The sequence below is a fragment of the Melozone crissalis genome, unplaced genomic scaffold (genome assembly GCF_028551555.1).
Source record: "Melozone crissalis strain CALT ecotype California unplaced genomic scaffold, PUWL_Pcris_2 ptg000088l_1, whole genome shotgun sequence".
Lineage (NCBI taxonomy): Eukaryota > Metazoa > Chordata > Aves > Passeriformes > Passerellidae > Melozone > Melozone crissalis.
The window spans coordinates 4,628,011-4,642,701 of record NW_026535865.1 but is presented as its reverse complement, the minus strand read 5'-3'; the positions used below and the strand labels follow the sequence as shown (position 1 = coordinate 4,642,701).

Here is a 14,691-nt window from a genome sequence, read left to right as displayed (position 1 = left end):
GGAACCGGGATGGGGCAGGGATGGGGCCGGGATGGGGCCGGGATGGAACAGAGATGGGGCCAGGATGGAGCCGGGATGGAGCCGGGGATGGGGCCGGGATGGAACCGGGGATGGAACCGGGGATAGAGCCGGGGATGGGTGCGGGATGGAACTGGGGATGGAGCTGGGATGGAACCGGGGATGGAGCCGGGACGGAGCTAGGATGGAACCGGGGATGGAGCCGGGACGGAACCGGGGATGGGGACGGGATGGAACTGGGAATGGAATGGGGATGGAGCCGGGATAGAACCGGGGTTGGAACCGGGGATGGAGCCGGGTCCCCCCCGCTCACACCGAGAGCGCTGAGGCAGAGGAGGAGCGGCCAGGAGGGTGGGACAGGCTGGGAGAGTGGGAGAATATCCAACCGCGTGCCTCAGTTTCCCCTCCCTCCTTCCCAGCAGCGGCCCATCTCAGCTCTGCGGGTGCTGCTGAGAGGTTTTGATAGTGGAGCCCTGGAAAAAGTTAAAGATAGAATCTAAAATTCTAAAATTAAGCTTTGTGTTTTCCCAGATCAACTGCACCTGCGTAAGCAGTATGATAAATTATATAATTGTTAGATGTGATGATTGTTTAGTAATTAAATATAATTACTATATAAACATAAGAAGAATAATGAGAAACCATGTTGGAAATTCAGAGGGGGGCTAAATCTATGTATACAATAGAACAATATAAGTTTAATAATTAACATGAAAGCTATATAACAATAGAGTATAAAAACATGATCATTTCGGATGTATGGTCCGAGTCAGATTTGGGTTGAATATACCCCTGGCACCCAGAGCTCTTAAATAAAAAGCACCGCATACAATCCCTCCGTGATTATTTATTTTTGAACGCTGACACTTTGACTGTGGGGAGGATGATGAGGGTGGGACAAAGGGGTGACCCCGAGTCTCCCTTTCCTTGCAGCGCCCGCCATGGCCCCGCTGGGCGAGGAGACGCCGCTGATCGGGGGCCGCTCCTGCAGCCTCTCGTCGGCCGAGAGCGGCACCCTGCAGGTGTTCCTGTACCACCGGGCCCCCGGCCCGCACCGCGCCCCAGGCAGCGCCGCGGGCACGCTCAGCTTCACCTTCGGCGAGTACACGGCCGAGGAGCTCTGCGTGCGCGCTGCCAAAGCCTGCGGTGAGCGACGGGGGCACCTGACAGGGTGGGGGGTCTGGGGTGTGGGAATGGGGTCATGGGTGTGGAAATGGGGTTCTGTTTGGGGGTATGGGGTCCTGGGTGTGGGTACAGGGTCCTGGGTTTGGGGATGGGGTCCTGGATGTGCGGATGGGGTTCTGTTTGTGGGAATGGGGTCGTGGATGGGGGAATGGGGTCTGGGGCGTGGGTACGGGGTCCTGGATGGGGGAATGGGGTCCTGAATGAGAGAATGGGGTCCTGGATGGGAGAATGGAATTCTGTTTGTGGGTATGAGGTCCTGGGTTTGGGGATGGGGTCCTGGATGGGGGAATAGGGCCCTGAATGGTAGAATGGGGTCCTGGATGTGGAAATGGGGTTCTGTTTGTGGGTACGGGGTCCAGGATGTGGATACAGGGTCCTGGATGTGGAAATGGGGTTCTGTTTATGGGTACGGGGTCCTGGATTTGGATATGGGTCCTGGATGAGGGAATAGGGTCCTGGGTGCGGGTACAGGGCCCTAGAAGTGGAAATGGCGTCCTGCATGGGGGAATGGGGTTCTGAATGGGAGAATGGGGTCCTGGGTGTGGGTATGGGGTCCTGGATGGGAGAATTGGGTCCTGGATGGGAGAATGGGGTCCTGGATGGGAGAATGGGGTCCTGGATGTGGAAATGGAGTTCTGTTTGTGGGCACAGGGCCCTGGATGTGGAAATGGGGGTTTGGATGTGGGTACAGGGTCCTGGGTGTGGGGATGGGGTCCTAGGTGTAGAAATGGCATCCTGGATGGTGGAATGGGGCCCTGGGTGTGATTACAGGGTCCTGGATGGGAGAATGGGGTCCTGGATGTGGGTACGGGGTCCTGGGTGTGGAAATGGGTTCCTGTACTCATCCTCAGCAGGGAATTCTGGCTGTGAACTCCAGATCCCAGCTGTGGGGTTTGGGTCCTGCCTGTGGGGTTTGGGACCTGGCTGTGGCCTCAGGATCCCGGTGATGGGCTCAGCGTCCCCAGCACATCCTTGCCAGGGGATCCTGGCTGTGGCTGTGGGGTCTCAGCCCCGAGCTGAGCCCCTGGCCATGGGCTCAGGTCCCAGCCCCGTGTCTGTCCCCAGGCGTGCTGCCCGTGTGCCACCCCCTCTTTGCCCTGGCCACCGAGGACCTGAGCTGCTGGTTCCCCCCCAACCACGTGTTCACCGTGGACGAGTCCTGCAGCCAGGTGGTGGTGTACAGGATCAGGTGAGGCTCCCACCCTTCCCTGACATCCCTGGGGTCCTGCTCTCTGGGGGACACAGCGCTGAGACCCCTCCTCTGTCCCCACCAGGTTCTTCTTCCCCAACTGGTGCGGACTGGGACAGTCCCACCGCTTCCAGCTGCTCAACGGCCGGGCCAGCCCCGTCCTGGATTATCCTGTCATCGATTACCTGTTCGCCCAGGTGAGCGCTGCCAGCCTGGCTCCTCCTCCTCCTCATCCTCACCCTCCTCATCCCCCGGGCTCTCTCTGTCACCTGTGGGGACCAGGATCATGCCAGGGGTGGCTTTGGGGTGTTCTGACCCCTCTCCTCCTCTCCCCCTTCTCCTCTTTCTCTTCCTCCTCCTCCTCCAGCCTGGGGAATGTGGATTCTCTTCCCTGGCTCACCTGGAGCTGCTCATGGCCACCCCCAGATGGGGTCACCCTGTCCCCTGACGGGGACACACCCCAGGGACAGGGAAGCAGAGCCTGGGCAGGATGTGACTCCTGGGTGCTCTGGGACACGAGGGTGACACTGGCACGGTTTGGGGGGTCTGGGGAGATGGGAGAGCCCCCCCTGAGCCTCGTGCCCCTCCCAGTCCCGCAGTGATTTCATCGGGGGCCGCGTGGCCGTGGGGCTGAGCCTGCCCTCGCAGGAGCAGTGCCTGAGCCTGGCCGTGCTGGACATGCTGCGCATCGCCCAGGAGCAGCGGCAGAGCCCCGCGCAGGTCTGCAGCCACGTCAGGTGAGACAGGGACAGTGACACCCCTGGAGACAGTGTGACACCCATGGGGAAAGCCCAGCATGGCTGGGGACAGTCTGAACCCCATAGGGACAGTGTGACACCCCCAGGACAGTGTGGCACCCATGGGGACAGTGTGACACTCATAGGGACACCCTGGCATGGCTGGGGATGGCCTGAATCCCATAGAGACAGTGTGACATCCATGGGGACAGTGTGACACCCATGGGGACACCCTGGCATGGCTGGGGACAGCCTGAATCCTATGGGGACAGTGTGACATCCCTGGGGACAGCCTGGCATGGCTGGGGACAGTCTGAATCCCCTAGGGACAGTGTGGCACCCCCAGGACAGTGTGGCACCCATGGGGACAGTGTGACACCCATGGGGACAGCCCAGCACCACCAGGGACACCCTGATACCCATGGGGACAGTGTGACACCACTGAGGACAGTGTGACAGCCCCAGGGACGCCCCAACACTCCTGGGGACACCCTGACACCCCCAAAGACAGCCTGAATCCCATAGGGACAGTGTGACACCCATGAGGACAGCACGGTATGGCTGGGGACGGCCTGAATCCCCTCGGGACAGTGTGACACCCCTGAGGACAGTGTGACATCCCCAGGGACACCACAACACCCCTGGGGAGAGTCTGAATCCCCTGGGGACAGTGTGATACCCCTGGGGACAGTGCGACACCCCCGGGGACACCCTAACATCCCTGGGGACACCCGGACACCCCCAGGGACAGCCTGAATCCCATGGGGACAGTGTGACATCCCCAAGGACAGTGTGACACCCCTGAGGACACCCCAATACTGCCGCGGACAGCCTGAATCCCATAGGGACAGCGTGACACCCCCAAGGACAGTGTGACACCCCCGGGGACAGCCTGAATCCCACGGGGACACTGTGACACCCCCGAGGACACCCCACTCCGCTCCCCACAGCTACAAGTCGTGCCTGCCGGCGCCGCTGCGCTCGCAGATCCAGCAGCACAACTTCGTGACCCGCAAGCGCCTGCGGCGCCGCTTCGGCAAATCCCTGCGGCGCCTGGGGGGCTGCGGGCCCGACGCGCCGCACCTGAAGCTCAAGTACCTGCTGGACCTGGAGCGGCTCCAGCGCCGCCGCAGTGAGGAGATTTTCCACGTGCGCTCGCCCGGATCCGCGGCTCCCGTCACCATCCACGTGTGCGGCGACAGCGGCGTGGCCTGGAGCTGCGGCGGCTCTGAGGTGCTCCGGTGTTGTGGTCCCTCTGAGTGTCACTGAATCCTTCTGAGTGTCACTGAGTCCCTCTGAGTGCCACTGAGGGGACCCCAGCCAGCCCTGAGACAGTGAACAGCGTGGGGAGGGCACTGTCTCATGCCCTGGGGGTACCAAAGGCAGCCAGGCTGATCCTGGGGGTACAGAGGGCAGCCAGGCTGATCTCGGGAGTTCCAAAGGCAGCCAGGGTGATCCAGGGGTGCCAAAGGCAGCCAGGCTGATCCCTGGGGGTACAGAAGGACAGAAGGCAGCCAGGCTGATCCCCATCCTTGGGGGTACCAAAGGCAGCCAGGCTGATCCTGAGGGTACCAAAGGCAGCCAGGGTGATCCAGGGGGTACCAAAGGCAGCCAGGCTGATCCCCAGGGTACCAAAGGCAGCCAGGCTGATCCTGAGGGTACCAAAGGCAGCCAGGCTGATCCCAGGGCGTACAGAAGGACAGCCAGGCTGATCCCCTGCAGCAGAGGAGATGCTGGAACAACAGTGGAAGATGAAGGGGCCGACTCTTAGCAGGGGTTAATCCAAGATTTATTTCAGGAGTTCCAAGGAGCCCCTACAAACCTCAGGGGGCTCCTGTTCAGAGCCCCAGAGAGGTGCTAAGATTACATTTAAAGGGAGGTGGAAACCTAAAGTAGATAATAACATTTTACTAACCAATAAGAAAAATTAAGGTATGGATACCGGGGAATGGACATTTAGGACAGAGTATGGGGTAACACTTGGGGGGTTGACCCCTGGCCTCTGGATAATCACTCAATGTCCTAGACAGAAAGTTCTAGATGGAGGGGATGGGATGCTGAGTGACTGACAGGGAGCCAGGGTGGGGATTTGGGGATGATTATAGCAGTATAGTAGGAGTCCTTGTAAACTCTATGTACTCCACTTATTGTAATCATACTGTTGTTATTGTATTTCCAGAGTCCGTACCTTCGGGCTGGTTTTCTCACATGCAGCTCTTCTCAGCAGTGTAGTTCCTTGTGGTCTCATCAGGGCTCCTCCAGAGCCCTCAACCCATCCCCTTTTATCCTAGTTGCCTTCATTAGCCACAGCTGCCACTCAATGAAGGGTATCACACCTGTAGCCTACTTAGAATAACTAGGAGTGGGGCAAGGCCACTTACACAGTACACAGATTTTACAAGGACTCCTGCTATACTACTATAGATGATGTCAGCTAAGGAAAGGGATTACACGGGTAGAGGGAGGGGGAACAATCTGGTGCGTGGCCTGGAGCTGCGGTGGCTCTGAGGTGCTCTGGCGTGGCTGGGTGCGCTGCAGGGAGCTGCCAGGACGGGGTTGTCACCTTTGCTGTCCCCTCACAGAGCCGCCAGCACTTCTGCGACTTCCCCGACATCGCCGACATCAGCATCAAGCAGGCGGCGAGCCGCGACGGCGGCGGCGGCGCCGTGGAGAACCGGCTGGTCACCGTCACCAAGGCGGACAACCGGGTGCTGGTGAGCTGGGGAAGGGCTTGGGGAGCCCCGGGAGGGCTGCAGGGGGACAAGGGGGTGACACCAAGGCTGGCACAGTGTGAAAAGTGCATGTATTTTATGATTGGCTTTTGGCAAATATTGAAGTGAATATTATATGTGTTGTGTTATAAAGTGATGCTGTGTTAATTCTCTGAAGTAGTGTGGTAAATATAGTTTTAGGTTATAAAAAGTGTTAAAATAGAAACTCTGCTATGGAGGATACTTTTTTAAAAGAAAGGGCTTGCAGTGAGATAGCAGCCACAGGACACCTAAATCTTTCAGAGAAAAAGAATTTATTGCCCCATCATCAGAAGAAACTAACTTCTTCCCACCTCAAAGGTGCTGTTAGGATTGGAGGCAGAAGCTGACGATGACCAGATAGAATTCTATTTTTTAATGGAATTTTTGCATCATGTATGAAGTGTATGAATATACAATGGGCTATTGCTTTTAAGAGTTAATCCTGTGTTAACTGTGTCCTTTTTCGGGCTCAGACTGCCCAGAAAAAGGTACCCGGATATCCGTAACTCTTTGTATTTATTGTCTCATATTGTCCTAATTCAAATTGTCCAAATTATAATTGTATTACTATTTTTATAACCATTTTATTACTATGAAACTTTTACAATTTTAAAACCAAGAGATTGGCGTTTTCCACACGCAGGAGGTGGAGTTCTCCACGCTGCGGGAGGCTCGCTCCTTTGTGGCTCTGCTCGATGGTTACTACCGGCTGACCGCAGATGCCCAGCACTACTTCTGCAGGGAGGTGGCACCGCCACGGCTGCTGGAGGACCTGGAGAACCAGTGCCACGGGCCCATCAGGTGGGCACCGGGACACCCTGGGCACCGGGTGCTGGGAAACCCTGGGAACTGGGTACCAGGAACCCCTGGGCACTGGGTACTGGCAACTCCTGGGAATTGGGTACCAGGAACCCCTGGGAATTGGGTACAGGAACCCTGGGGAATTGGGTACCAGGAATCCCTGGGTACCAGGTGCTGGGAATCCCTGGGAATTGGGTACCAGGACCCCTGGGCACTGGGAACCCCTGGGAATTGGGTACCAGGAACCTCTGGGAATTGGGTACTGGGAATCCCTGGGAATCGGGCACTGGGACCCCCTGGGCACCCTCGAGCCCGAGGGAATGCAGGGATGGAGGGGACGGAGCCACCCCCGGCCCAGGTGGGGCTCCACGGGGATTTGCTGGGTTTGGGGAGGGGGCACAGGAATGGGCACAGGGATGGGGACAGGGATGGGGACAGGAGGAGGGCACAGGGCGTGGGCACAGTGGGTGCCCACGATATCCCTGAGTGGCACCACGGCCATCCCTGCCTTTGGCAGTGCTGAGTTTGCCGTGAACAAGCTGGAGGCGGCCGGGGGTGCCCCGGGGCTGTTCCTGCTGCGCCGCAGCCCCCAGGACTTTGACAGTTACCTGCTGACCGTGTGCGTGCAGGTGAGACCCCCAGGAGACCCCCGGGACACCGGGCAGGGGGGCTTGGGTGGCATCATGACCACAACCCTGGCACCTACAGGGCGGTGACACAAGGACGGTGCCACCGTGGTGTCCCCTTGGGGCAGGAGGGGTTTGGGGGTGTCCTGGGGGGTCCCCTCAATGCTGACCCCAGTGTTTCCCCCCCAGACCCGCTCCGGCCGGGATTACAAGCGGTGCCGCATCCGCCGGGACGAGGACGGGCACTGGTGGCTCTCGGGGCTGGCGCGGAGGTTCTGCAGCCTGCGGGAGCTGCTGGGCACCTACGGGCACCGCGGGCTGCAGGCCGAGGGGGCACCCATGCGCCTGGAGGTGGCCTGTCCCCCCCGGGCCAAAGGTGACACCTGGGGGGCATGGCAGAGTGGGGTGTGAGGTCACAGAACTGCTGTGATGTCACAGAGTGGCTGTGATGTCACAGAGCAGTGGTGATGTCACAGAGCAGCTGTGATGTCACAGAGCAGGCTGTGACATCACAATTGCTGTGATGTCACAGGGTGGCTGTGATGTCATAGAGCTGCTGTAATATCAGAGTGGTTGTGATGTCGCAGAGGGAGTTGTGAGGTCACAAAAGAGGCTGTGATGTCACAGAGCGGGCTGTGATGTCACAGGGCAGGCTGTGATGTCACATAGTAGCTATGACATCACAGAGTGGGTTGTGATGTCACAGAGCAGTTGTGATATCACAGAGTGGACCGTGATGTCACAGAATGACTGAGGTCACAGAGCAGGCTATGATGTCACCAAGTGGGCTGTGATGTCACAGAGCTGCTGTGACATCACAGAGCAGGCTGTGGTGTCACAGAAAGGGCTGTGATGTCACAAAGAAGGCTGTGATGTCACAGAGCAGCTATGATGTCACAGAGTGACTGTGATGTCACAGAGCAGCTATGATGTCACAGAATGACTGAGGTCACAGAGTGGCTGTGATGTCACAGAGCAGACTGATATCACAGAGCTGCTGTGACATCACCTGGTGGCTGTGTGAGGTCCCCAGGTGGGGTTCCCCTGCCCCAGCCCCCCCTCACGCCCTCTCTGCCCCCCAGAGAAGTCCAACCTGCTGATCGTGCGCAGCGGGGTCCCCTGTCCCCCCGGGTCCCCTCCCGCGCCCCGGCGCCGCAGCCTGCAGCAGATGATGTTCCACAAGATCGACCCGCAGAGCCTGACACGGGTACGGGGCGGGGCAGGGCCACGGGGGGGTGGCACAGGGGGACAGGAACCCCCCGGCAATGCCCCCCTGTCCCCCAGGGCGAGAGCCTGGGCCAGGGCTCCTTTACCCAGATCTACAAAGGCGTCAAACGGGACGAGGACGAGGAGGACGGAGCCCGGCAGACCCCGGTGGTGCTCAAGGTCATGGACAGCAGCCACCGCAACTGCCTGGAGGTGAGGGGTGGCACCGCCACCTCCATGAGGTCACCTAGGGGTCCCCGAGGCCCGCTCTGACCATCTGTCCCTGTCCCAGTCCTTCCTGGAGGCCGCCAGCACCATGAGCCAGCTCTCCCACAAGCACCTGGTGCTGCTGCACGGCGTCAGCCTCGGCAAGGACAGTGAGTGCCTGGCAGGGTGGGTGGCCACGGTGCCACCTGGGCAGCCTGAGCACAGTGTGGGCACCCCCTGACCCTCCCGGGGTGCCCACAGGTGTGATGGTGCAGGAGCACGTCCGGCACGGGCCCCTGGACCTGTACCTGCGCAAGAAACGGGGCGCGGTGACCACGGGATGGAAGCTGACGGTGGCCAAGCAGTTGGCCTATGCCCTCAACTACCTGGTGAGCCCACAGTGGTGGGAGGGGGTCCTGGGGGGCTGGATTTGGGGTTCTGGCTTTGGGTGTGGGGTCCTGTGTTCATCCTCCATGGGGAATCCTGGTTCTGGGTTTGGGGTCCTGTCCTCATCCTCCATGCGGAATCCTGGCTGTGAGCTCTGGATCCCAGGTGGATCCCACAGCCCTCATACCCCCACATCCCATGGATCTCATGGATCCCCATCCCACAGCCCCCGGTCCATTCCCATCCCACAGTTCCCACACCCCCACATCCAATGGATCCCATTGATCCCCATCCCACAGATCCCATGGATCCCCATCCCACAGCCCCCACCCATCCCTGGTGCTCCCCCAGCCCACCCCAATGTGTGGGACCACCCTGAGTGTCCCAACCCCTCTTCCCCCCATCCAGGAGGACAAGAAGATCCCGCATGGGAACGTCTCTGCCAAGAAGGTGCTGCTGGCACGGGAGGGGGACACAGCCGGGGGGAGCCCCCCCTTCATCAAACTCAACGACCCCGGGGTCAGCGTCACCATCCTGGCCCGGGACAGTGAGTCTGGGGGTCCCAGGGGGTCCTGAGGGTGCTGGTTTTGGGGTTCTGCCTTTGGGTTTGGGGTCCTGTGTTCATCCTCCATGGGGAATCCTGGCTGTGGGCTCTGGATCCCCGGTATGGGTTTGGGGTCCTGGTTCTGGGTTTGGGGTCCTGTGTTCATCCTCCATGGGGAATTCAGGTCTGGGTTTGGGGTCCCAGTTCTGGGTTCAGGGTCCTGGTTCTGGGTTCAGGGTCCTGTTTCTGGGTTTGGGGTCCTGGTTCTGGGTTTGGGGTCCTGTGTTCACCCTCCGTGGGGAATCCTGGCTGTGGGGTCTGAATCCCCTTGATCAAACTCACCCACCCGGGGGTCAGTGTCACCCTCCTGGTCCGGGGGAGGTCCTGGGTGGTCCTGGGGGTGCTGGGCCCCCACACTAGATGCTGAGCAGGGCTGGGCACCCCACAGTGCTGGTGGAGAGGATCCCATGGGTGGCCCCCGAGTGTGTCAGCGACCCCGGGAGCCTGGCACTGCCAGCTGACAAGTGGGGCTTCGGAGCCACCCTCTGGGAGATCTTCAGTGGGGGGAACATGCCCCTGAGCCTGCTGGAGCCCCAGAGGGTGAGACTGATCCCGCTGGATCCCAATCTTCCTGCCCCATACTGACCTTCCTGCCCCATCCCGTTCCATCCCAACCCTCCTGCCCCATCCTGACCCTCCTATTCCATCCCAATTGATCCCAACCCTACCACCCCTTCCTACGGTATCCAGACCTTCCTGCCCCAGTCCTCCTGTCCCTTTCTGCTACATCCCAGCCCATCCCATTCCCTGCTACGGATCCCATTCCCCCCCACAAATCCCATAAATCCCATCCCATCCTCATCCCCTGCTATGGATCCCATCCCATCCCACGCCATCCCATATTCCCATCCCATCCCACCCCACCTGTCCTGCCCCATCCTGCTGCACCCTGCCCCATCTCAGAGCTGTTCAGGGGCTCTTTGGGGGTCCCACACCCCCTGACCCCCGTTCCCCACAGAAGCTGGAGTTCTACCAGAGCCAGCAGCAGCTCCCAGCCCCGCGCTGGCCCGAGCTGGCCGCGCTGGTGTCCCAGTGCATGGAGTACGAGCCCCAGCGCCGGCCCTGCTTCCGCGCCCTCATCCGCGACCTCAACAGCCTCATCACCTCTGGTGGGCACGGGGACGGGCTGGGGGGGCACGGGGGGACCCCACAGTGGCCTCACCCCCTCCTCCCCACAGACTACGAGCTGCTGTCGGACCTGTCCCCCGCGGATGTGACGCTCCGGGATGGCTTTTGGGGACACGAGTGCCTGGCCATGAGCCAGGACCCCGAGCAGTTCCAGGAGAGGCACCTCAAGTACATCTCGCTGCTGGGCAAGGTGGGGGCACAGCAGAGACCCCCTCAACCCCAAAATTCAGCCCAGACGTTCTTCCCATCCCGGATTTGGGGTGTGGGACATCCTGGCTGGATCCTGATCATCCTGCACTGTCCTGCTGCCAACCCTTCCTGCCCCATCCCACTCGATCCCAACCCTCCTGTCCCATCCTGTTCTATCCCAACCTTCCTGGGGTTCCCACTTGATCCCAACCCTCCTGTCCCATCCTGACCCTCCTGCCCCATCCTGACCCATCCCAACCTTCCTGGGGTTCCCACCTTGATCCCAACCCTCCTGCCCCATCCCAACCCTTCTGTACCATCCTGACCCTCCTGTCCCATCCTGTTCTATCCCATCCCAGACTTCCTGGTGTTCCCACTTGATCCCAACCCTTCTGCCCCATCCTGTTCTATCCCAACCTTCCTGGGGCTGGGATAGAATCCCAATCCCCTTCAGGCTGTCACCCATTACAGTCTCCTGGCTGTATCAGTTGGGATTAATTAATTATGCAATTAATGGGGTCATTACCAGTAATCAGAGGAAGTTCTTTTGAGCAGTACCAGCTGATGCAGGTGTGAAAAGGCAGCTGGGGGGGATTTTGGGGTGGGGGGGGATGAGGTACTGGGAATGTGGGGGGCACCCCCAACATCCTGCAAAATTCCCAGGGGAATTTCGGGAGCGTGGAGCTGTGCCGCTACGACCCCCTGGGTGACAGCACGGGCGAGCTGGTGGCGGTGAAGAGGCTGCAGCAGGATTCGGCCAAGGAAATTCGGGATTTCGAGCGGGAGATCCAAATCCTGCACTCGCTGCAGCACGACTTCATCGTCAGATACCGGGGTGTCTGCTACAGCCGGGGTGAGCTGGGAATGGGGCAGGAATGGGGCAGGGAATGGGGTAGGGAATGGGGCAGGAATGGGGCTGGGAATGGGGCAGGAATGGGGCTGGGAATGGGGCTAGGAGTGAGGCAGGAATAGACAAGGAAGGGCAGGGAACGGACAGGGAATAGACAGAGAATGGGGCAGGAATAGACAGGGGATGGGACGGGGAACACTGGGAATGGGGCAGGGAATGCACAGAGAATGCACAGGGAATGGGGCTGGGAATGAGCTGTGAATGGGGCAGCAATAGACAGGGAAGGGCAGGGAATGGGGCAGGAATGGGGCAGGGAATGGAGCTGGAAATGAGCTAGGAATGGGGCAGGGATCGGGGCTGGGAATGGGGCAGGGAACACTGGAAATGGAGCAGGGAATGGAGCTGGCAATGGGACAGGAATGGGGCTAGGAATGGGGCAGGAATGGGGCTAGGAATGGGGCAGGAATAGACGGGAAAGGGCAGGGAATGGAGAGGGAATGGGGCTGGGAATGGGCTGTGAATGGGGCAGGAATGGGGCTCTGAATGGAGTAGGAATAGACAGGGAATGGGGCTGTGAATGGGCAGGGAATGCACAGGGAATGGGGCTGTGAATGGGCAGGGAATGCACAGGGAATGGGCAGGGAATGAGGCAGAGAATGCACAGGGAATGGGGCAGGAATGGGGCTCTGAACGGGGCAGGGATCCCCAGTCCCAGCTCCAGCCATCCCGGTGCTGGCTGTGGCCGCAGGGATGCGCGGGCTGCGGCTGGTGATGGAATTCCTGCCCAACGGCTGCCTGCGGGATTTCCTGCAGAAGAACCAGCCCCGCCTGGAGCACAGGACGCTGCTCCTCTACGCCTGGCAGATCTGCAAGGTGGGATCGGGGCAGGAATGGGGGGAAACGGGGGTGCTGCTGTCCTGGGATGGGGTGGAGCAATGCCATGGGTCAGCCACAGGTTGTGGGTCATCCTTGGGTCCTGCCCCTGCCAGCAGCTCTGTCCTGGCCAAAGCAATGCCTGGGTCTCTCAAGGGTCATTGTCCAGCCCTGGGGATGCTGCAGGATCAACCCTCACCCCCGGGGCTGTGCTCCAGCCGGGATGAGCCCCCAGGTACCCTCACCCGGGGGTTCCCCAGCCCTGGGGACGCTGCTGTGTCCCGGCAGGGCATGGAGTACCTGGGGGCGCAGCGCTGCGTGCACCGCGACCTGGCGAGCAGGAACATCCTGGTGGAGAGCGACAGCCACGTCAAGATCGGCGACTTCGGGCTGGCCAAGCTGCTCCCGCAGGACAAGGATTACTACGTGGTGCGGGAGCCCGGCCAGAGCCCCGTTTTCTGGTGAGAGGGGGATGCGGGGAGGGCTGGAATTCTAGCGGGATCCAGGGCTCAGAATCTGCTTTTCTTGGGGCTCAGAACCCGCTTTTCCCAGAGTTCTGGATGCCCTTTTCCCAGAGTTCAGAATCATCTTTACCCAGAGCTCAGAACCCGTTTTTCCCAGAGCTCAGAACCCACTATTTCCAGGGCTCTGGACCTGTTTTTCCTGGGGCTCTGGGCCCATTTTTCCCAGGGCTCTGGACTCATTTTTCCCGGGGCTCAGAATCCCCTTTTTCCAGCGCTCAGAAGCGATTTTTCCTGGAGCTCAAAACCCATTTTTCCCAGGGCTCAGGTTCCCCTTTTCCCAGAGCTCAGAACCCACTTTTCCCAGAGCTCAGAATCCCCTTCTCCCAGCGATCAGAATCCCATTTTTGTGGAGCTCAGAAGCCATTTTTCCCGGGGCTCAGGATCCCCTTTTCCCGGGGCTCTGGACTCATTTTTCCAAGATTCTGACCCTGTTTTTCCTGGCAGGTACGCTCCGGAATCCCTGGCTGACAACATCTTCTCCTGCGCCTCCGACGCCTGGAGCTTCGGGGTGCTCCTCTACGAGCTCTTCACCTACAGCTCCAAGAGCAAGAGCCCCTCAGAGGTGACGTTTTCCCTGGAAAATGGGAGGGGCCATTCCCACTGGGACAAACCCCTCGCACCCCTCCTGGTGCTCCTGGTGTCCCGGTGATCCCAGATGTCCCAGAGCTCCTGGGTGTCCCATTGTCCCCAGATGTCCCAGAGCTCCTGGGTGTCCCAGACTTTTGGGCACGCTGGTGGCTCCCAGGTGTCCCAGTGCTCCTGAGCGTCCCAGAGCTCCTGGGTGTCCCATTGTCCCCAGGTGTCCTGGAGCTCCTGGGTGTCCCAGAGCTTTTGGGCATTCTGATGCTCCCAGGTGTCCTAGTGTTCCCAAGTGTCCCAGAGCTCCTGGGTGTCCTGGATCTCCTAGATGTCCCAGAGATTTTGGGCATCCTGGTGGCTCCCAGGTGTCCCAGTGTTCCCAAGTGTCCCAGTGCTCTCCTGGTTGTCCCGGAGCTCACGGTTGTCCCCCACAGGAATTCCTGCGCATGATGGGCACCGCGAGGCCACCTCAGATCATCTGCCACCTGCTGGAGCTCCTCAAGGACAACCGGCGACTCCCGGCCCCTGCTGGCTGTCCCTTGGAGGTGACACCGCTGTCCTAGGGCTGGTGGGGGGGTCCCCATGGTGTCCCTCCTGCCCTGATGTCCCCGCCGTGTCCCTTGTCCCCCCCAGGTGTACGCGCTGATGATGAGCTGCTGGGCCTTCACCCCTGGCGCCAGACCCACTTTTGGGGAGCTTTCCCCCAAAATCGAGGCGCTGCGGGACGGGCGGAGCAAAACTCGGGGTTGAGACCCCCCCAGAATGGATCCTCAATCCATGGTGATGCTTCCCTGAGTTTTGAGGGGACAGTGAGGGGGGACACAGCCCCCTTTCC

General features: G+C 60.1%; 1 protein-coding gene across 1 annotated transcript; it reads left to right on the top strand.

Annotated features, from left to right (window-relative positions):
* Window positions 1–944: 944 nt before the first annotated feature.
* On the top strand, window positions 945–14,606 carry JAK3 (Janus kinase 3). Its single transcript, XM_054291030.1, has 23 exons — window positions 945–1,164; window positions 2,269–2,392; window positions 2,478–2,589; window positions 2,984–3,129; window positions 4,080–4,362; window positions 5,712–5,843; window positions 6,526–6,683; window positions 7,201–7,312; window positions 7,499–7,685; window positions 8,392–8,516; window positions 8,594–8,728; window positions 8,808–8,892; window positions 8,984–9,111; window positions 9,518–9,656; window positions 10,102–10,253; window positions 10,672–10,822; window positions 10,892–11,031; window positions 11,694–11,883; window positions 12,629–12,753; window positions 13,042–13,214; window positions 13,722–13,839; window positions 14,291–14,401; window positions 14,490–14,606. Exons 1-23 carry the CDS (start codon window positions 960–962, stop codon window positions 14,604–14,606), a joined length of 3,348 nt encoding a protein of 1,115 aa, XP_054147005.1. The 5' UTR covers window positions 945–959.
* The last annotated feature ends 85 nt before the right edge of the window (window positions 14,607–14,691 follow it).